The sequence below is a fragment of the Hoplias malabaricus genome, chromosome 4 (assembly GCF_029633855.1).
Source record: "Hoplias malabaricus isolate fHopMal1 chromosome 4, fHopMal1.hap1, whole genome shotgun sequence".
Taxonomy (NCBI): Eukaryota; Metazoa; Chordata; class Actinopteri; order Characiformes; family Erythrinidae; genus Hoplias; species Hoplias malabaricus.
The window spans coordinates 19380953-19403543 of NC_089803.1; the positions used below are offsets into that span (position 1 = coordinate 19380953).

The window sequence follows — 22591 nt, forward strand, 5'->3', positions numbered from 1 at the left end:
TTCTACTGATATTAATATGACATGGGTAATTTTATATCTCAATATAGATATATATACACTGACTTCCACTGACAGTTAATACGGTTTTTCTTGTTCTATAAAGTTACTATTTTGGAAAACTTTGCATACATGATATACGTGATTTAATGGTGGATGGCTCTACTGACGTACGTTGTGGGGATTGTTTGTTGTTAATAAAAACAAAGAACTACTGCTCCTCGCTCCTCACCACAGTCTCTTGTACCAAACTGAGCTGTGGCTTGTTCACGTTTAAAACAATAAGCGCTGAAGCCGGTCATTCTGAACAGTGCTGTTTAGACAGGGGCAGAATGATGCTGCGGTGTTTGATGTTTGTTGCATTATCATGGCCTTGGAAGATGGGTATTAAGACACCAGCCATACTGCAAACAAGCAACCTTTATATATGCCCTCAAAAGGACACAAATGCAGAAAGAAAACAAGGGAACAAGCAGTATGTCTCGGTGATCAACAGAGCCTTATCCACTGCCACAAAAGTCTCATCACCCTCCAGACACAAACACCCCAAAACAAATAAAAGCCCCCCCCCCCTTGCCATGAACAACCCCTTAACACAACATAAACCCAGTAAATAGGGGGAGCTGCGGTGCATGCTGGGAGCTCCCCGGGAGTCCCAGGCCTGCTAAATCTCTGACAACAGCTACGTTATTTTGACCAAAGCATGTCAGCCATTTCACACAGGGATCTGTGTTACCTTGAGAAAAAAAAGGTATTATATATCACCATTTGAGTACATTATAAAATTGTGGAGTGAACTTCTTATACAGTTACGTTTAAGGCAGTAACATGTAGTCACTGTCTTTTTCTCAATACCAACAACACAATGAATGGACTTGTATTCTCTAGAAGAACTTACTCCTCTTAATTTTGGGTGGAGTGAGAAATACATCCAGTTACTTTAAAGGCAACTTTCATGATTTTAATGAAAAACAAAGAAAATAAAACAAAACAACAATATTTTCTCTATCTATGCCCATAGCAGAGAAGTGGCATCTGGAGGTTTTTAGACAATGGGGAGAACTCCAAATTTGAAAAGCAGTTTTTACAGAATTAAACAACTCGAGTTGTAAATGAGTTTCTGTGGTAATTCAAACATTTAATAAAAACAGTTGTTGTTTTTTCCCCTCAAACGTGGAATTTCTGAATGTAAATCACAGAAAACATCATTTTCCCACAGTCTTAGACATCCCCATTAACCATTCTTGACTGTTGTGTTCTTGAGTTACTGCAACATAAGTTCAGCAGTGGAACATGACGTCAAGCAAGAACACGTATTAAGAAACAGCCCCCAAATCTTTTATTTTCTGTCATTATTTCATCACCTAAAGTGTCCTCCATGCACATCCTAATTACGTATGTAATAGCTACTCTCATCCAGACTCGAGGCTTTGAAGATTTCCTAAATTATTTCCATAAAGCCACCCAAGAACACATATTAACCACCCTTGGCCTCCCCTCTGCATCTGCAGGGATAGTTTGGATCTGGTACAAGCAAATCCTTATCTCAATCTCAATGACCTTCTGAAGGAGTAATCACTCTCTGAGCTCCCCACACAAACACTAACTGAGCACAGGTCTCACATAAATACAGCTGTCTATGATATTTTTTGTCATAGGAGTTATATATTTTGTTACTAAAGATTACAGAGATTTTTCTATACCTCTCAAACAAGCAGTAAATCAGCTCACTTAAGATGTGCATTTTACATCAGTGGTGCCCACACTTGCTCTCACATCCTGCAGTTTTATCGCAGCTTGAATCATGCAGCATTGCATACTTATGGATTATACAAAACAACTTCTCTTTAAATATGCAATAAAATTGCAGACAGCCCTGTTCATTAGTGAATTCACCCACTTTCAGTTCACTACTGACAATGAAATCTGGCGAAATCCGTAGCAGCGGCACGAGCGCAAGGGCCATAAAGCCCTCAAGCAATGGATCGTGAAGCAGTGGAAATGTGTTCTCTGGAGGATTGACCACCATTCAATAGCTCTGGGATGAGTTGGAATGGATTTTGTGATCCAAAACTAGTCATCCAACATGACCTGAAGATATCTGAATCTGTACCAGTGCCGGAGGTTTGCTTGTAATTCACATGAATGTGTACCCTAGGGGCCAGTGTCCAATCTTGAATGTTCAAATAACAAAGAGAAAAGTTATATTTGCCCAATCTCTGATTGTTTTTGTTATGTGCTGAAGATGGATATGTAAATTATTTTAATGTAGCAGCTATTTTGCAAACCATTCCTGAAAATGCTCCTTTTTATTTTTATCATAAAGCATTTTTTGGGCAGGTCTGCTGATTTCCATAATACATGATGGAGATTTTGGAGATGAACTGAGTGTCTAGTACAATTCTCTGCAAGCTAAACCTAACCTTTAACCACTTCCCCCTGTCTCAGTGCAGATATGTCTACATGCATTTTTGCAGAGGAGTAAATCAACTTTCAGATTGCCAACTTTGCAGAATGTGGGTTTGAGTCCCGCTCCGGGGTCACTGTCTGTGAGGAGTGTGGTGTGTTCTCCCTGTGTCTGTGTGGGTTTCCGCTGGGTGACTGTCTGTGAGGAGTGTGGTGTGTTCTCCCTGTGTCTGCATGGGTATCCTCCGGGTGACTGTCTGTGAGGAGTGTGGTGTGTTCTCCCTGTGTCCGTGTGGGTTTCCTCCGGGTGCACACGCTGGTAGGTGCATTGGCGACTCAAAAGTGTCCGTAGGCGTGAGTGTGTGTGTTGCCCTGTGAAGGACTGGCGCCCCCTACAGGGTGTATTCCCGCCTTGCAACCAATGATTCCAGGTAGGCTCCGGACACACCACAACCCTGAACTGGAAAAGGGTTACAGATAACCCAGATAGCGCAGGCTGCTGCTTTGTGTAAGTCTACATTAGCACTGCTTTGTGTAGGTCTATCTCAGCACAGGCAGTTGCTTTGTGCAATTCTACATTAGCACAGGTCACTTTATGTAGATCAACATTAGAGCAGGCAGCTGCTTTGTGTAGGTCTACAATTAGCACAGAGAGCTGCTTTGTGTAAGTCTAGGCTAGGGCAGGGAGGTGCTTTGTGTACAGATACCTTAGCCCAGATTGCTGATTTATGTAGGTCTACGTTAGCACACGCAGCTACTTTGTGTATGTCAACGTTACAGCAGGCATTTGAAATGATGGCTTCTTATTTCCCAAAAATATACTCTTCATCATTCTCCTAATTATGTAATTAGGTGGGGGGGGGGGGGGGGGGTCCTAAAGGCGTCAAATTGTACAGTTGGACGTGAAAAATGATAAAAATGTGTTTTTATAAATGACCTCTATTCCCTTCACCTCTCCTCCAGGTTCATTGTCCTCTGTGGTGCCTCTGTTTCCGGGGACTCTGGACTGTGTGGATGCCGTGCATGAATGTATGTCCAAGCCGGAGTGTGAGAAGCTGTACCGGCAGCTGGATTACTGTGTGGACGAGGAGGCAGTGGCCCCGCTGGCGCCTGACACTCGACAGGCCTGCATCGACGCACAGAATGCCCTGCTGCACTACCACAACCTGCAGGAGTGTAAATGCCAGCGTGGATCACGCAGAGAGCCCACCTGCCTCAGAGTCTACTGGACTGTCCGGTTCCCACAGGGTCAGTGAGTGTAACACAAATCTTTTGTTAGTTTTGGTACAGGTTTGAAGATGTCACCTGCGGGGTACACTGTGAATAGTTTTATCAGGAAGAGAAATTTGATGTGCTTTAAAGTGACATTCTCCTAAGACCGTATAGAGAGTTTTGGGTGTGACGCTCACTCTGGATGGTAAAAGCCCCTGTCACACTGGGTTTTTGATATTTAGCTTCGCCTCACAAATTGGGCGTGGCTGTGAGTGGGGCCAGAAATCAGAGCTGTAAACAGTCCTCCATTTTGGTTCAGCAGTTTCATACCTAAAGAGTCCTGGTATTCCAGCAGCAGCAGAGTTCTCAATGATGACTCACTTGTGTTGTATTTTTCAGTCTGCGTGAACGAGTTGTATATTATCTCCAGTTCTGAAACTGCAACAGTCAGCGCTGCCTCCATGTTGGCTCAGACAGAGCAGAGACCAAATTATAAGGCATCAGAGTTCACACAAGCGGAGCAGCAGTGCTATTGGTCAGTGACACAAATGAATGGAATTTTGCATGCAAAAATTTGTGGACACAAGCTCAGTGTGACTGCAGCTTAAGAATAATATTCACTTAATTCCACATTTAGGATAATTATGAAGCCATCAAACTATGAAATTGCAGAAATGATGAGTGGTTTCACTGGTGCACCCTCTCTTCATTAACCAGCGCAGCACAAGCCAAGATCTGTTTGCTGATATTACAGAACTGGCTGTTAGTGTCCTCCTCCAAGCATGTTGAGCTGTTCGGTTATATCCAGTGGCACTCCAAAAAGTCGCAGGTTGGCTTTCTGTGATTCCTGAGGAAGCACGTTCACACTTCATGCTTGATAATAGTGTGTGATAGCAGAGAAGATCTAGGTAGTGGAAACTCTGGAATAGGAAGTGACTAAAACGGAGAGAGAAGAACTGGGTAAAAATCCTAGCAACAACAAATAAATAAATTAGAAATACAGAGGAAATGAAATTGTGCACTGACCAAATAGTGTTAAATCGAAACAATCCCATATTCTTCTTTGCTTTGTTGCAGCTTTGCACACTCTTGGCATTCTCTCAAGCAGCTTCACAAGGAGCCACCTGAAATGGTTTTCTAACAGCCTTGAAAAAGATACATTTATATTCACAACTTGTTGGCTGCTGAAAATTACACACTAAGCAAGGGAGCGTTTCCGAGTAAAGCTTTTTTCACAGAAGTGTTAAATTTAGGTTTGTTTAGAAATAAGGGTCTAGTATTCCACAAGCTCTGGAGCCACATATATCTTTAATTTCACAAAACCTACATTGTATCAGGCGTGTCCAAACTTATGACTGCGTAGATAGTCACTTTCAAAACAAACTCCTATGAAACTGTGACCTTTAAGTATGTCCATGAATAGGACCTGGAAACACTGCAGTATAAGGGGACACTATAAGGTCCTAGTACTGCTCTTATTAAGCCTTATCGAATCTGCAGATGCTAATGAACTGGCTGCTCATCACTACTTCATTAAGCAGGAACTAGAGTAAATTAAGCAGTTTCTTGCGGACCTCAGCTTGTGTATTATACATCTTAATCTTCTGCTTAGCATTTTTGGAGGGCACAAATGTGGCCTTATTAAGCTTCATCAAACCCGTAACTAGATTCTAACTAACACATCAATACGCCCCCAAACCTATCAGTTAGCTTCATGGCTACAATGGGATTGTTTTTCTTTTTTATTCCAATCAGTACTTCTTTAAAACAAGAAAAAAACAACAACATCAGCTTAAAAATGCTTCATATGAAATAGGGCACTTTGGACTAGCTGTATGAGGCTCACCCTACTCAATGCCAAGAAGAGGCTAGTGGGTTTTGAAGCTCTGCAGCAGTGGAACTGTGTTCTCGGAATTCAAAACAAATCCTTAAACAACAGTATCTGACCTCAATCATCATCTCTTTGCTGAATGCCATTAAATACTCTGGTGGACACAGTGCAAGTGCAGAAGTAACATTGCGCTGCGGGATTTTAAATGTCACACCCCTCTTGTGCATTCCACAGGTACAGTGTTTCTGTCTAAAACATGAACTATTGGCAAAAAAATGCACGTGTTTAACAAAATGAAGAAAAATGCAGTGTTAGGTGCATTAACACCCTGCGGAGCCACACAGTTAGAGTCCCTAGTGTAAAGCCTTCTCAGAAAACTAGAGGCTGTTCTTATAGCATAGGGGACAAAGGAGATATGATGGATGAGCACATGTGTGTATATATTGTCGTCTTAGGAAATGAATAATTGAATATCTTCATGTTATAAAAGTGATTAATTCCCTCTAGTTCTTGCAAATTAAAGGGGACATAGTCCTTGCTGGGCTTGTGGACTTTGGTAAACAGAGGCTCATTCTAATTTAATGGAACAAGCAGTTAAATCAGTCACTGTGAACAGGGCTGTTTAAATAGAGGGGAGAAAACTCCGGTGTTTGACCATAGCATATGATATAGACATTTCATTAAGGCCCCTTAGAGAAGGGTGTAAACTTTGAGAAAAGAGGTGTAACATGTCCCCCTTAAAGTTTTAACAAGCAGCCAGTTAATTACATGTTACAGGTTTTACAGAGCACAATATGGGGTATTATAATTATAACGTCCACTAATACTGAGGTGTTATGGAAGGCTTTATTTCTGACTATTTCTGTTCACACATTGTAAAGTGCAGCTGCTATTTACAGATGTAAAAAAATATATATATATATGGAGAAATGCTGTCAGAAGCCATTGATATGACAGTGATAATATATACACTTATGAGACGAATGTTTCTTCTGCATGAAATCCTTTAACTGCGTGTGACAGAAAACGGGTTGGCGTTTGGAAATCTATATGTTCTCATCGTTTCTCCGTGTGAATGTCCGTTATAGTTTATATGTGACAAAAATGATATGTTGACTCCATTCAGTGGCCGTGAGTGCTGAGATGTGTGCGGACTGAGAGATCGTACAGGTTTTCACAGGAGAGAGACAAAGAGAGAGATTTTCAACCGGTATCGTATAGAAATGTCAAGTCTAAAGGCCTGTGATTCAAATTGGAAATGGTATCTGGGCCTTAGCACACACAGACACACTCGCACACATTGCCCTGTAATTGCGGTGTTATATTCACTGCGCCGAAATGCCGCTCCATTTATTTACATTGTGTTTTTCTGCATGCAAGATGAAGATAAGGGAAAAAATAGGATGCAGTGCATTCAGTGGGTGTGAGAGAGTATGTGAGGCATTTTTGGTCTGTGTGTGTTAGAAAGGGAGAGCAGGGAGCGTTGTAAGCAATTGCAAGCCTCTAGAGGCCCTACAATTGTTTGTGTCATATTTCATGATACCATCTGAAATGAAGACATCATGACCTTCTTTGCAAACAATAAAGGAAACCCGTTTACTCAGTCAAAGTATTATTAATTTATTTATGAATAGCATCGTGCTTTCGTTCATTTCATTATTACTTAAAACAACGAATCTCGTTATTCATTTCTCAGGGTCAGAATAGAGCAAAGAACACACGCCGTTCACATTAAAATGACCTCATAGTTTCTGCACTCAATGTCCATTTTATCAACTCCTCTGGTGCACTTTGTAGTTCTACAATTACAGACTGTAATCCATCTATTGCTCTGCAGTGCCCTAAAAGACGACCAACACAAACAGATGAGCTACTCTCTCTGACTTTACATCTACAAGGTGGACCAACGAGGTAGGTGTGTGGGCTCTTAAGAACTCTAGTAGCACTCCTGTGTCTGATCCATTCGTACCAGCGCAACACACACTTACACACCACCACCACCACCTCAGTGTCACTGCAGCGCTGAGTATGACTCACCTCCCAAATCATACCTGCTCTCAGGGGGGGTCCTGAGCATTGAAGAACAGCGTAAGAGGGAGCTAACAAAGTATGCAGAGCAAAGAGATGGACTGCGCTTTGTAATTTCATTGTATGGTTCGTGGAGCAGATAAAATGGACAAGGAATGTAGATACAAGGAAGTAATTTCAGTGTTATGGCTGATCTGGGTGTGCTTAATTGAAAAATGAAAATCCCTTGCCTTTATTACAGCTACAGCTCGTTCTGCAGGACGCTTTTCACACTTTTCTCACTTCACTTTTCTCAGTTCAGTCTTAGACGTTGTTTGCAGCTTCTCTTTCTTGTGATCCAAGAAAAGTCAATGATAAATTTAGACTAAACCTGGGTATGTTCTTATGTTGCTCTTGTAAATGCTGTCGTTCTGACGGCAGAGTTGTGGCGTCCCACTAGGTGCTGCAGGGTTGTTGGGAATTACTTAACAGGTTTATATAATGTGTTGTAACGGCTGACATAGCTGACCCACGTTTTTGCCTCAATTTCTCCCCAAGCATTAGTCTTTGCCGTTTCCACCACATTAGCTAGGGCTACCCACAATCAGAAACACTGCTACCAACAAGCGTGGCTTTTATATTAACCCACTATTAACTATTACCTCTCAAGCTCTCCTCTACGTATGATGGAATAAAGAACATTTCTCCAGTGTCTCTCTTTTTTTCCAGTGGTCAGAGCAGATTTGTAGCTCTGACAGCGCCCACCACTTTAACTCTCAGCCTGCGCATGGCCAACACATGAGGAAAATATGGGGCTCACCTGGGGACCACGCTCCTGCAGCAGTACCTTGGAATTTATTTAATTTTTCTCCCTAATCAGCAATATTGACTTTTTTTTCCTCATTCCTGCATCCAAAATAATAAAACTGAGTTGACCCCATGGTCAGAAAAAGCCCTGTGTGTGGGGCATTGGAGTGCTCAGAGTGCCGTACATTTGTGTGTATCTTTTTTCAGTCGAGTGAAGCACTGAAGTGTACACTCTGACCTACAACCAACCAAATAAACTCAGTCCCACACACAACTGCATGCTCCCCTCATTAAAATCTGGGTGCGAACTGTGCCATATTACTTATTATGTATGAAGCACAATCATGGAGCCATCATATAATCCCTGTAATTTGATTAAACAGAGCGACTCTCTTAATTAGCGGTAATGATAAGGTAATGGTGCAGTTCTGCAGGCTTAATTAGTCTGGAATATTCTGCTTGTTTGGCTAAGATAGAAAGCTCTGAGTGCGTATCTGGATTGATAAGATGATGTGTGCTTTTGTGTGTGTTTCTCTGTGTGTGTGTGTGTGTGTGTGTGTGTGTTTTCCAGGGTATGATGACATTGAAACTTCCCCTTATGAGGACATTGAACTGGAGCTTGTGAGAAACTCAGAAACAACCAAACTAGCCTCAATTGTAGCAGGTATTTCTCTTTTTGTTTAGCTTTATATCTGTAGGGGTCTGTATGACAGGACATGTTTTTTAAGGATATTATTATTATTATTATTATTATTATTATTATTATTATTATTATATAGTTCTGTGGTTTTATTTACAAACAAAAAACCCCACAACCCTCCCTCCCTATATCCAGCATCAGCCACCCACATTTTAATCTGTCTTTAATATATCCACAAATATGTAAACACCTGCAATATTCAGTAATGTCTTCTGCTTTAAATTGCACCAGTTTTCTGTTTTACGTATTCATTCATTCATTGCCTGTAAGCGCTTATTCAGTTCAGGGTCGCGGTGGGTCCAGAGCCTACCTGGAATCATTGGACACAAAGTGGAAACACACCCTGGAGGGGGCGCCAGTCCTTCACAGGGCGACACCCACTCACACATTCACGTACACACTCACACCTAGGGACACCTTTGAGTAACCAGTCCACCTACCAATGTGTTTTTGTACTGTGGGAGGAAACCCATGCAGACACAGGGAGAACACACCACACTCCTCACAGACAGTCACCCGGAGGAAACCCACACAGACACAGGGAGAACACACCACACTCCTCACAGACAGTCACCCGGAGGAAACCCACACAGACACAGGGAGAACACACCACACAGAAAGTCACCCGGAGGAAACCCAGGCAGACACAGGGAGAACACACCACACTCCTCACAGACAGTCACCCGGAGGAAACCCACGCAGACACAGGGAGAACACACCACACTCCACACAGACAGTCACCCGGAGGAAACCCACGCAGACACAGAGAGAACACACCACACTCCACACAGACAGTCACCCGGAGGAAACCCACGCAGACACAGGGAGAACACACCACACTCCTCACAGACAGTCACCCGGAGGAAACCCACGCAGACACAGGGAGAACACCCCACACTCCTCACAGACAGTCACCCGGAGGAAACCCACGCAGACACAGGGAGAACACACCACACTCCTCACAGACAGTCACTCGGAGGAAACCCACGCAGACACAGGGAGAACACACCACACTCCTCACAGACAGTCACCCGGAGGAAACCCACGCAGACACAGGGAGAACACACCACACTCCTCACAGACAGTCACCCGGAGGAAACCCACGCGGATACGGAGAACACACCAACTCCTCACAGACAGTCACCTGGAGCGGGACTAGAAACCACAACCTCTAGGTCCCTGGAGCAGTGTGACTGCACCACCGTGTCGCCCTGTTTTACACTTACAGCTTGATATATCACCAACAGTAGATCCGTTTTTTCTTCATTCAGTACATGAAGAGTTGGAGTGTTTGGATTCCACAACTAATCATTCCACGGCCGTACCTGACCTTACTGCTATTATCAGAGCAATCGTGCCATCAAATCCTCAACACAGTGTTCCACCAACAAGAAAATATACTTACATTTTTAGACTTCACTGCCAAGTCAAAACATACAACTCTGCCCTTATCTGTTTATGAACCCTATGAGCTTGAACGTCAGTGCAGGGAGACATTTAGAATCATTGTCAACAGAGTACATGTGGAAATGTGGAAATCGTAGTTTACCATGAAATGATCCATTTAATATAACATTGAAGCAGTTTTTCCACTTGCTGTTTATATCTTATCTCCATTCATTCTCATATAACTGTCCAAAATCAAAGACTGGTGATATATGTCATATTTCACGGTTGGTGTTCTCTGCGTTTGGTGTCACCGAGCTGGAGATATATCTGACGCAGTGTCTGTTGCCCTGCTGACTCTTTCGCTCTCGTTTTCACACCTCTCCTCACACCTTTATCTCCTCCTTCCCTCTCATCCTCCCTCTCTCCTTCCCACAGTCTCATCTTTCCCTCTGGATGGACAGAACCGGTGCCTGAAGGCGGCGCAGGACTGTGGTCTGTTTGAGAAGTGCGGTGCTCTTCGCTCCGAGTATGTTCTGGCATGTACGAAACGTGTGATTGGCTCGGACAAGTGTAACCGGCAGAAGTGTCACCGATCTCTTCGAAGGTTTCTGGAGCGAGTTCCAGAGGAGTACAGCTTTAGCCTGCTCTTCTGCTCCTGTAATGACCCGCTGTGTGGAGAAAGACGCAGGAAGACCATTGTACCGTCCTGCTCCTACGAGGAGAAAGACCACCAGCCCAACTGCCTCCAGCTGGAGACCTACTGCCTCCGAGATGAACTTTGCAGGTGCTCAAGAACTTACACAGCATTTGGCAGAATTAACATCTTAGTCATTTTACAGAGAGGCAAATGCAGTGTTAGGAGTCTGGCCCAAAAACTCTTTAGTACAGTGTAGTGTACCTGCTCCAGCTAGGATTCCAGGCTTCTAGGAATGGGCTGTTTGTAGGACATTGGTGTTTGCCAGTACCAGCAGCTGACGCACACATATACACCACATGGGAATTTGAATACAGTAAGTCAAGGAGGATGCATTTTTATTAATTTCATTTCCAGTCCAAATGGCCATTAGATATGAGTCATTTTCTTTTAACACCCAATTTTCTTTCCACGTGTGAGCTAAGACTCCAGCAATCAGTCATCGCTAACAAGATTTAAAGGCAACACATGTAAAGCCATCCACCACTTCTTTTAGAACTCCTGCTGACACAAAACCACCGAGGCTCAACACGCTTGGAGGAGAACCCTGTCTGAGGTTTCCTTTACACTGCTCCAGTGCGGCAGCTGACATGAACACTGCATGTGAGGGTTCTCTGTGTCATCCAATTGAAATCACGTTCTGCTAAGCGTCAGACGTGGCATTGTGGACACATCACTCCATCACACCAGCTGTCCTCTGATTGGACAGACGTGTCACATTAACTGGGCTAATTTGAAAACTGAAAGCTAGTCTCCTGAAATGTTCTCCCCAATGTGTTTACATGTTTTTTCTTCCTAAAATGAAAAAAAATGATGAGCTTTGTTCTTAATGGCCATTTTGGCTGGAAATGAAATGGTAGCTGGCTCATATTTCTCTAAACATGACACTGCAAGGTCTTTTGGAAACACTGGAAAATGCAAAAACATTGCTTTTAAAATGTATTGAAATCATTTTCATGTACAAGGCCCTCACATTGCACTCAAATCCTAGTAACACCTTTGCAGACACACACACACACACACACACAGACAAATCTGCTAATTAAGACAGATACAAACACACACACACACACACACACACCTGTCAGACAACTTATGTAGGTGCTATAAGATGGCATGTTCACATTTCTCATTTCTGCTGCATATGTATCTCTGTCATATTCCTTCTCTCTCTCTCTCTCTCTCATTCTCTCTCTCCCCCTCCTCCTTCACATTCTCTCAGGTCGAGACTGGCTGATTTCCTGCAGAATTGTCAGCCGTCTTCTCTCTCTGCCTCTGGCTGTGTGCGTGAGAGCGGCGCAGTGTGCCTGAAGGCCTATGCTGGACTGATCGGTGAGAGAAACACACACACACACACACACACACACACACACACACACACACACACACACAATAGGCCTGATGTGATGAGAAAGAAAAAACCTGTGTGATGGACCACCTGATGACTGCAGCCTGGGGTCCAGGCCTGTTCTCACACACTGATCAAAGGCTCTGCTGCACTTCAGTTATAGCAGCTTTATTTTAACACACTTCAAAGCCCGTGACATGAACGTATTCTACTGATGATACTCCTGTCACCTTTCAAATGACTCGGAAAACTGGGTAATGTTTGCATATTTTCACGGACAGTAAAAAAAAAACGTCACTGTGCCTCCAATTTAGTTTCTTTACAGAAGAGGGGTAAAAGGAGTCAGACTTGTTTACAGTGGTGCTGACACATAACAGTCATCTGAAGAATGTAATGTCTCTCATAAAAAGGCTGTGTTTGTGCTATGGATGTAGTGACCTCATGCTCCTGTTGTCGCCATTGCTGAGAAATCTGATTATGGACGTTTCCCTACAGTTCACCATTTAATAATAAACCACTTGGACTACAAACTTTACAGAATTGTTTAAAGTACCGTAACATATGTTCTCCCTAGCTGTCGTTTTAACACTTGGACGGTGGAGATTCTGAAATGACAGCGATGATTTCAGCTTTTCAGTTAGTACTGCAGCGATGTATGTCACGTGTTTTGTTGGAATGGACATGTGTTGTTTATCTCAGGCACTCTGAGTCATATCTGATTACTGAGTGCTTTTTATTTGAGGGTCCATTGGTCTCTTTGGGTGCAATAATTTGGAAAATGCCCCAGAAACGTGTTGGGGAAGTCCCTGTAGTGGCATGGACCTGAGGAGCAGGGCATACAGGCACTTAAATGAAATTATGTGACAAAATGGAGCCAAGGATGTGTCATGTAAACCAGAGATGATGCGATTGCATGTGTTAACATAATTAGAGCTGAGGGCGGAGTGTATAGATCAAGCTGGAGATGCTCCCAGATGGTGGCTACACTGATTAACATGAAATTTCTCCATCTAGACTTCCTTTTTTCTCCTTTCTGATTTCTCCTTTTAATTATTTTATTTGTTTCCTCGTTCTCCCCTCCACCCCACCCCACTCTCTCTTCCCTTCCCTGCAGGTACGTTCATGACTCCAAACTATGTGAGCAACAGCAGTACGGAGGTGTCTCAGTGGTGTAACTGTGAAGGCAGTGGTAATCAGTGGCAAGATTGTCTGCGTATTCTCCACATGTTCAACAGTAACGCCTGCCTGCGTGAGTGCATACACACACACACACACACAAAAGTGTCTCCAAAATATGCAAAAAGTACTTTTATGAGGTGCTGTACTTGATCATTATTTTCCCTCATGTAACAGTCTAAGACCGATGTGTCAAACACATGGCACAGTTCTACACAGCCCACGCAGTACTTTCTTGTCTGTATTAATATTGACCCGTTTCACAATTCACATTACCCAGTATGCACTTGGGCATGGCACTCCGCTCTCCACAAAAAAATAATCCAGAACCCAGTGGCCATCTCACAATCACACAGCAGTCTGCACCAGAAATGCTATGGATAGTCTGTCATATCAAAAACATCCTGAGAACCTAGCTACAGACACAGCAGTGCTGCTGGATATTTTCACCCCCTCCATGTCACTGCTGGACTGAGGACAGTCCACCAACCAAAAATATCCAGCTAACACCACCCTGCGTCCACTGATGAAGAACTAGAGGAACTTAACCCCACAAACTGTGCAGCAACAGGTGAGCAACTGTCTATGACTTTACATCTGCAAGGAGGACCAAGGAGGTAGATGGGTCTAACAGAGTGGACAGTGAGTGGACACAGTGTTAAAAACTTGAGCAGCACTGCTGTGTCTGATCCACTCGCACCAACACATCACAGACTAACAAACCACCACATCAGGGTCACTGCAGCACTGAGAATGATCCACCTCCAAAATCATGGGGGTCTTCAATATTGAAGAACAGAGTAAAAGATGGAAAATGTAATATGTAAAGCAACAGATGGACTACAGCTGTAATTATAGAAGTACAATGTGCAAACATGGTCAGAGGGACTGGTGTAATGGACAATTAGTGTAGAAACAAGGAGATCATTTTAATGTTATGGCAGAGACCCAGTTTTGCTATATTTTCTAGTCTAAACAGCCATAAGGTAGAATTTCTTCATTTTTTAGTGTCAGGAAGAAACAGAATATAGGGTTTATTTATTCTTCCCTTCAGATAAACAGTACTATAGCTTTCATATTTGAGAGACAGGAGAAAGTCAAGCTCCACTCTTGTTCAGATCTGAAAATCTGGGTGAGATGGCATGTCAACACTATGGGTCTAAAAGGAAACAGAGATGTCAATAACGCCAGTAATTCCTTAGTTTTCATAACTCAGAAAAGGGAATAGACCAAATAAAAAAGGGCTCTTTAGCTGCAAAGTAAATTTTCTAAATACAATCTGGTATTTGCATTAAAAACAAAGCATAAGGACGAGGTAAATTAATGATTAAATGAGATATATTTAATCATTAAATATGGCTCATAATGAAATTAATACAAATAGAAAATAAATAAATGAAAGTGCAGTCCCTGATATTTGCACATTACTGTGTGTGGTGTGCTATACAGAGAAATACTTCCGTTTTGTGACTGTGATGTCAGGTAACACTTCAAAACTGCATTGAATATTTGACAAGATTCCAACGCTCAGAACGGTAACACCAAATATTTTATTGCATCAGACGTTTATTTATAACCTTACTTGAACGTCTGCAGACATCTTGAGAGCCCACAAGAGCAGGATTTGTGGGATGGTGGGGATGGAGGTGTTCGCTGAGGCTGAGTGCAGAGGAAAGTAGCAGTAATCATGAAAATGTCCAATGCTTTCAACATATATGTTGAAAATATGAGGAAGGTGTTTACACGCTCGCAGAGTGTTATCAGCAAATGCATCCTATAGCACTTACACGCGTCTGAAATGAGCTCTTTTGCTTCAGTATGATTTTCAATACAATCAGGTGTTCACGTGGCTTACGAGCATTGCTGCCAGCAGAATACGTGAATATTTTTCGTTATAATCCAAATAATCCTGTGCATTTAAATGCGATCCGTATCTGTGGCTTTAAAAGCAGAATCTTTTTGTTGAATAAAGCTGGTATTAAACACATCAACATCGCAGCTATTTCACTGCCACTCCGTGCCCCTCTCTTTATCACAGACAGGTGTTTGAAGGCTATTTTCTCTCTTCTCCCACAGTATTGAACTTTGATTTCCTTATCAAGGAACACTTACTGCTTACCTTATTTCACTAGCTAGAAATTACTAAGAGTGGCTTACACTAAAGACTAAACACAGTTCAGCTGAATTCACACACACACAAGTAAGACATCATACAGACAAGATCGGTGCAAAAATCATTTTGAAAATCAGACAGAGAGCTCAAATCTAATAGAGTGTAAAATATGCCTCTGAAATGGCATCTTTTAAGATGTTTACTGGTTTTAAAAATATTGTAATTGCATTACTACAAGACTCATGGATGCCCATAGGTGTGAGTGAATGTGTGAGTGTGTGTCACCCTGTGAAGGACTGGCGCCCCCTCCAGGGTGTATTCCTGCCTTGCACCCTGTGATTCCAGGTAGGCTCCAACCGCAACCCTGAACTGGGTGAGCGGTTACAGACAACGAATGAATGCCATTACTACAGTGACTGTGTGTATGTACACATTGATAATATGAGCACGGTCTGATTTTAGCACAAATCTGTAATTAAAATGGCTGTGTAAAGAGTGTACTCTGTTTCTTACTTTGTGATTACACTCAAGGGTTTACCATTACGCTGGAACGAACCACGTTTAGACATATTCTCTGTGAAACAATAGACTCTAAACACTTAATTAATTCTGCTAAGACACTGTGAAAAACGTAGTTCTAAAATGTGTAACAAAGAATCTCTCTGTGTTAATAAATTATTTTTCTTAGTATCAGATTAGTGAAGTGTTTGTTGAACTGATTATTGCCAAAGACTGATTTTCTGAACTTTGGTTATTACATCTTTACATGTAAATACACACTGTAATCAAATATCTCACAGTCTACAGAAACAGTGAAGCAAGTTAAACATCACAGCCATGTCACTGTCTCTCCTGTATGTTCCTCTCCTCTCCACAGGGAATGCTATTGATAACATGGGCAGCTCTAACCCTCGACCTGTGGAGGGAACGCCCCTCCCACCTCCTCGCCCCTCCCCACACTTCCAACATGACGAGCTGCATGTCAGTCTGCTGTCCGACCTCAACTCGGTGGGTACTTAAACTGAACACTACTCTACATACTAGTCATCTAATCCTCTAATTCCTACCTGCTCTGTCTGTAGCATCTGATCAATAACCATGGACCGTTTACTTAGAAAAGAACAGGGAACTCGTTGACTCCATGGGCATCTATATTCAAAGTCAAAGCAGTTGTGTTACACTGGTTTCTAAAATGTGTGTAAAGTCAACAGGATTTCTGAACTTTTATTATATAAAGAGAGTCATGTCAATTTAGTATCTCTCAAATGCCACTGATTCTGCTTTAACATGCCAACAAAATATAATACAAAGCTATGCTCACCAGCACTGCTCCTAGAGAGCCAATTTACTGAGAACTCTGCCACACATACACTCTTAAAATAAGTGCTACAAAGGGTTATTTGAGTGAGGCCATCGAAGAACCATTTTTAAAGTTTCAAACATAGTTCTTTAAGGAATCAAATGTGGTTTTTATATATCGTCACTCAAAGAACAATTTGTGGAACGCTAGATAATTAAAATTTGGATCATTTTGATCATAACTGCCTCTGGTCATTTTTTTTATGACAATAGCATAGTCATAGCTTACAGCGAAGGGTTTGTGGACACCTGCTCATCCAAGAATTCTTTTGAATTGAAGAGTAATAATGGCGAGTTTGTTCTCCTTTCCTACAGCATCAGCTTCTACTCTTCAGGGAAATGGCTTCACATTTCTGTGAAGATTTGATAATATGAATTTGGATGATATGATTTGAATCATTCCAACTCATCCCAGAGGCACTGGTTGGTGCTCAGTTCCTTCAGGGAATGCAGCTCCACTGCCCAACAGCCCAATGCTGCGGGGTTTGGTCCCCTTCTTGCCAATGCTTGGCACTGAGCATGGTGAACTTGGGCACACGTGCAGCTCCTCGGGTCTGAGAGTGGCGGGACTGAATGTATATGTACACAATAAACGCATCTTAAAGATAGGGAATTCACTAATTACACGGGCTGTCAAGAAACACTTGGATGTATAGCATACCAACATTCACCTGATCTAAAGTGCAAAGCTAAAGGAGATTTCACGCACTGTCAAACACTTTAGCTTCTTGGCTGTGCTATAGGCTTAACCAACAGAGCACACTGGGGCCAGCTGTTCCGAAAGTAGCAGTTTAACTGGAGTACCGAGCGCTGTGCTGAAACACTGCTGATCAGGAGCACAGTTGAGATGAAGTCACAGCTCATTGGTCTCCAGCCCCACAGGATCAGGAGCAATATATACAGACAGAACTGGGGTTTAACCGAGTGTACCTTGTAGCGGAGGATGCCCCAAGAGCACCTTCATTACTTTACCAGATTGATTTAAATGAATACTTCACTAGACGCTAACATGGCTGATAATGAAAGCTTGTGAGAGCAAGTTGAATGTTATCTCGTGCATTACCGTGATCTGCATTAACCACGTTATCATTATCGACCACTTTCAGCTTGAGATTCATTAAATTCAGAAACATTTACCTCGTTGGGTGAAGCTTAATTAATTAATTAGGGAATTAAATGATTAGATATGTGTCAATATTTATTTATTTATTTATAAAAACATGACTTGGGTGGAATGGAGGCACAACAGGAAGTGTCACTGCCACACAACACCCTCAGGTTGAGTATGAGAAAATTTGGTGTGTTCTCCCTGTGTCTGCATGGGTGTCCTCCGCATGCTTTGGTTTCCTCCCGTAGTTCAAAAACACATGGTGGTAGTTGGACTGGCCGAGGTTGATTTTCCACAGATGTGGGTGGGTGAGTGACTGGGTGTGTGTGAAATTTTCCACAGTCTAGTGGTTAGGGAACTGGGCTTGTAACTGGAACGTCGTCGGTTCAATCATGACTGAAGTGTCCTTGAGCAAGGCACCTAACCCCCAACTGGTCCCCAGGCGCCATGGCTGGGGCTACCCACTGCTCTGAGTATGTGTGCTCACTGCCCCCTAGTGTTCACTATTGTGTGTAAATGTGTGTCACTGCAGGAATTAGGTTAAATGTGGAGAACAAATTCCTGTGTGTGCAAGCACAGTGGCCAATAAAATGATTCTAATTCTAAAGATTCCAGGGTGTGTTTTCACCTTGTATGCTATGTGTGGGCTCTGGATGCACCCTGACCCTGATCAAGAAAACGCAGTTACAGAAGAAGGATTGAATGAATGAATTTGAAAAACTAAAGGTTACAACCTTCTCAGGGTATCTATAATTCAGAAATTAAAAAGCCTCTGGAGTGTGTGTGATGCAAAGCTAACAGCCCAGCATCGGCACCTGTCATCGCTAATGTTTTCAAGTGCAATCAGTTTGTCAAAGAAATGTCCCAGCGTCTAGTGTAAAATCGTCCCAGAAGAGGAGAAGCTGTCACCGCGGCAAGAAACAAACTCCCTATTCGTACCCTTAATTTGAACGATCAGCTTTCTGCCTACTTTTGGCCACGTGGTGTATACTGAGGAATGATGATGAAGACCACTTTTCTGGGTTCATCTGTACCATGGGGTTCGGTAATGTTTGTAAATCACAGCCAAATGGTAAAGGGCTCAAAACTACACTGAGTCTGAGCTGAGTGCATCCGCATTCCGGCAGCCCATTCCAACACCTCGAGTCCAGTTAAAAACAATTACTAAACACTCCATCCCTCAAGCTAATGACTCTTGTAAGAAATTAAATCAGTATTGATCCGGTGTGCTCTTTGCCGTGTTCCCAGATTATATTGTGGCCCAGAATAAGGGATTAGTTTGGTTTTTTTTAACTAATGGCCAAGTGCCAACATTTCATCGACGTGACGAAAGCTCGGACTCTTAATCTGTGTCCATTTCACTTGATTCCTTTTCTTATGTTTTAACTTGTGGCTGTCCTCGTGTATTAATCTACAGCCTGACTCATATGCCAGCACACAGTGGCCAGAACATCCAGTCATGAACATGTCACAGCTCACAGACCTGCATTTTAACAGTATCCACAGCTAGACCCTTATAGATGGAAGAAAGTGGGCCGTTTTCACTGAATTTATTCATTTTTCATCTTTCATCCACCATACATAATTCACAGTCACATGTAAAGTAGACCAGGACGGAAGAGTGTGCTTCTGGATCTTCAGCTACATCTGTGATCTGTGGACATGAGACGAAAGATCTTAATGTATGAGATCAATGGCCACTTTATTACAAACACCTCCCCTGTAATTCCTCTCATTGGCTAATTCATTAGAAACACTGGCCAATATATTAGATATGATTATATTGGAAAATTTGATCTAGTACCGCACTCACTGGCCACTTTATTACAAACACCTGTCTTCTGCTTCCACACACTGACATTTATTATAATCATACACAAGATAAGATGTCAAATATCCTACGCCAATCCATTAGAGCTTCACATCTTACCTGCAGCCACAAAATTCCTGTTGAATCCTACACCTCAACGCTAAGGTCGCTGTGGCCATTTATGATCCACTCAGAAACCAGCTGTCCTTAACATCTACAGTGACTCATTGAGCCCAACCCATGAGAAACAAAACCATCCACTGTATCATCAGGTCATCAAGGAGGCACCTCCCTTTGCTGGTGTCGCGCTGAATTAAGCCCACAACACCTCCAGAAGGCTCAACAGTGAAGTCTGGCGTCCCAGACCCACCCCACTCCAAGCCAGCTTTACAGTCCTACTTTACCATCAACAACCGTAAATCCACACTGCCCTCCCTGGTGACTAAGGCTGTACCTAGCCCCACTGGCACCGTTAATGCATGCTCAGTGCCACCAGTATCATGTGATCTTCACATGCTACATCACCAACCACCAAAACAGCGCCTCTACAGTGCATTTCCCCAACTAGTCTGTGCTTTACTTATCCACAACCACTGACTAGGCCTTTCTGCTGTTAACTCCTTCACAGCTGTCTTTAGTTTCCGGCCCCTGATGCACAAGCTGCACAAGCAGGAATGTGGCAGACTTGGCGACAAATTCTCAAATACATATCTCCAATGGTCTTACATGTGTCTGCCACCGGCATTCCCTCACCTCAGCCGCTCAAGTCTGAGTACTTCAGTTTCTTCCTTTCGAATGCTTCATCTTTATTAATAACATTTTGTTTCACTTAATTGGCCACTTTATTAGAAACACCTACCTTTTATTTTTGTTTATTAGCCACTTTAATAAAATCACTGTGTTTGTACTTCCTCTAGCTTGTTTATTAGAAAAGCTTAACTTTTTTCACCTACTTTGTATATTGTCCACTTCTTCCAAAATACCTACCTTGTGCTTCTAGTCCCTAGCCATATTATTAAACACCTACCTTGGGCATCCATGTCTACATTATTATAAATTGGGTTTTCAGTGACTGACCACTTTATTAGAAACTTTGGATTTACACTCAATTTGAAAATGTTACAATTGAACATTTATTATTTTAATTAGTTTAAAGAGAATTTTTCATTAAAGGCATATTCAGGGCAAATGTGATTCAGCATATCAGGATATATAATAGCTATTACACAATATTTGTGTAGCTTGTGGGTTCTTTTTTGGGTATGTCCAGCTATGGGACTTCAATTTCTGTGTGCACTGTGAGTAAAGAAGGACATCAAATGATCACTATATATATATAAATATATATATCCATAGGCATCCTGACACTCTGTTTATCAGTGTGCAGTTTCTGCTGCTTTGATCAGAGTGTGTGTTTGTGTGTACATGCATGCAGGAGTGCGTGTGCACTCTGGACCGCGTGTGTGTGTGTGTGTGTGTGTGTGTGTGTGTGTGTGTGTGTGTGTGTATACACAGAGCACAGAAGCTTAGAGATAATCTGGGCCTCCAGACAAAAAGGATTCAATTCTGTTTCTGCTGTCACTTCTACCTCACTCTCTCGCTCTTTTTCAGCCAAATCTCTCTCTTCACCAAACGCCCCTCTGTCTTTCTTGATCTCTTTCGCTCAATCTATCTTTCTTCCCCATTCTTTTTGGCCTCTCTCTCCCTCTCTCTCTCTCACTCTCCCTCTCCCTCTCCCTCTCTCTCTCTCTCTCCCTCTCTCTGAAAGGATTAGCCAAAGGTGTTTGCAGGAGGCAGTGCATCAATCAGACTTCATTAGTATTAATTTATTCATGCCCATCTGTCTCTCTCTCTCTCTCTCTCTCTCTCTCTCTCTGTCTCTCTCTCTCCCTCTCTTACTTCTGTTATCACAATTTCCTAATCCTTGTCTCTGTCACACACTCACCGTCTTGCTCACTTTGTCTGCCTCCCTCCCTCTCTCTCTCTCTCTCTCTCTCTCTCTCTCTCTCTCTCCCTCTCTCCCTCTCTCTGTATACCTCCCTCACTTTGCACTCTTGTTTCTTTTTGCACAGGTCCTACTCACATCATGTCATCTTTGCCACCCGCTTACTGCTCTCTCTCTTTCTCTCTCTCTCTCTCTCTCTCTCTCTCTCTCTCTCTCTCTCACTCACTCTCGACTTTTATTCTAAATATATTTACTCATTTAATGTATTTATTGAAACTAGATTTTTTTTGTTTGTTGAGAGTGGGAGAAGTGTTTTTTCTCCTGGTAAAGAAGCAGTCTAGAAAGTGTTTGTCCCAAAAACATTGCTGCAACCTGCTGATACATTTTGCTTGTGTTACCAATAAGAAAGAGAAAAATTGTTTAAACACAACACACATGCAGCATTTCACTCTCTAACAGACAATCACTCTATATCACTATAGAAGACTATATGATGGCTAATCACGGGATATCACTATAGAAGTCTATATGATGACTTATCACGTGATATCACTATAGAAGTCTATATGATGACTTATCACGTGATATCACTATAGAAGTCTATATGATGACTTATCACGTGATATCACTATAGAAGTCTATATGATGACTAATCACGGGATATCACTATAGAAGTCTATATGATGACT

At 42.4% G+C, this 22591-nt stretch overlaps 1 protein-coding gene across 3 annotated transcripts in view; it reads left to right on the forward strand.

The window, feature by feature from the left end:
* Positions 1–22591, forward strand: part of gfra3 (GDNF family receptor alpha 3) — a 65122-nt gene that overhangs the window by 37745 nt on the left and 4786 nt on the right. For all 3 annotated transcript variants that reach the window (XM_066666915.1, XM_066666914.1, XM_066666913.1), the window contains 6 exons: positions 3367–3651; positions 8832–8924; positions 10785–11133; positions 12266–12375; positions 13506–13640; positions 16558–16688. In XM_066666915.1, the coding sequence (XP_066523012.1) occupies positions 3435–3651; positions 8832–8924; positions 10785–11133; positions 12266–12375; positions 13506–13640; positions 16558–16688 (1035 nt within the window). In that variant the 5' untranslated portion in view covers positions 3367–3434. The remainder of the gene's footprint in view (positions 1–3366; positions 3652–8831; positions 8925–10784; positions 11134–12265; positions 12376–13505; positions 13641–16557; positions 16689–22591) is intronic.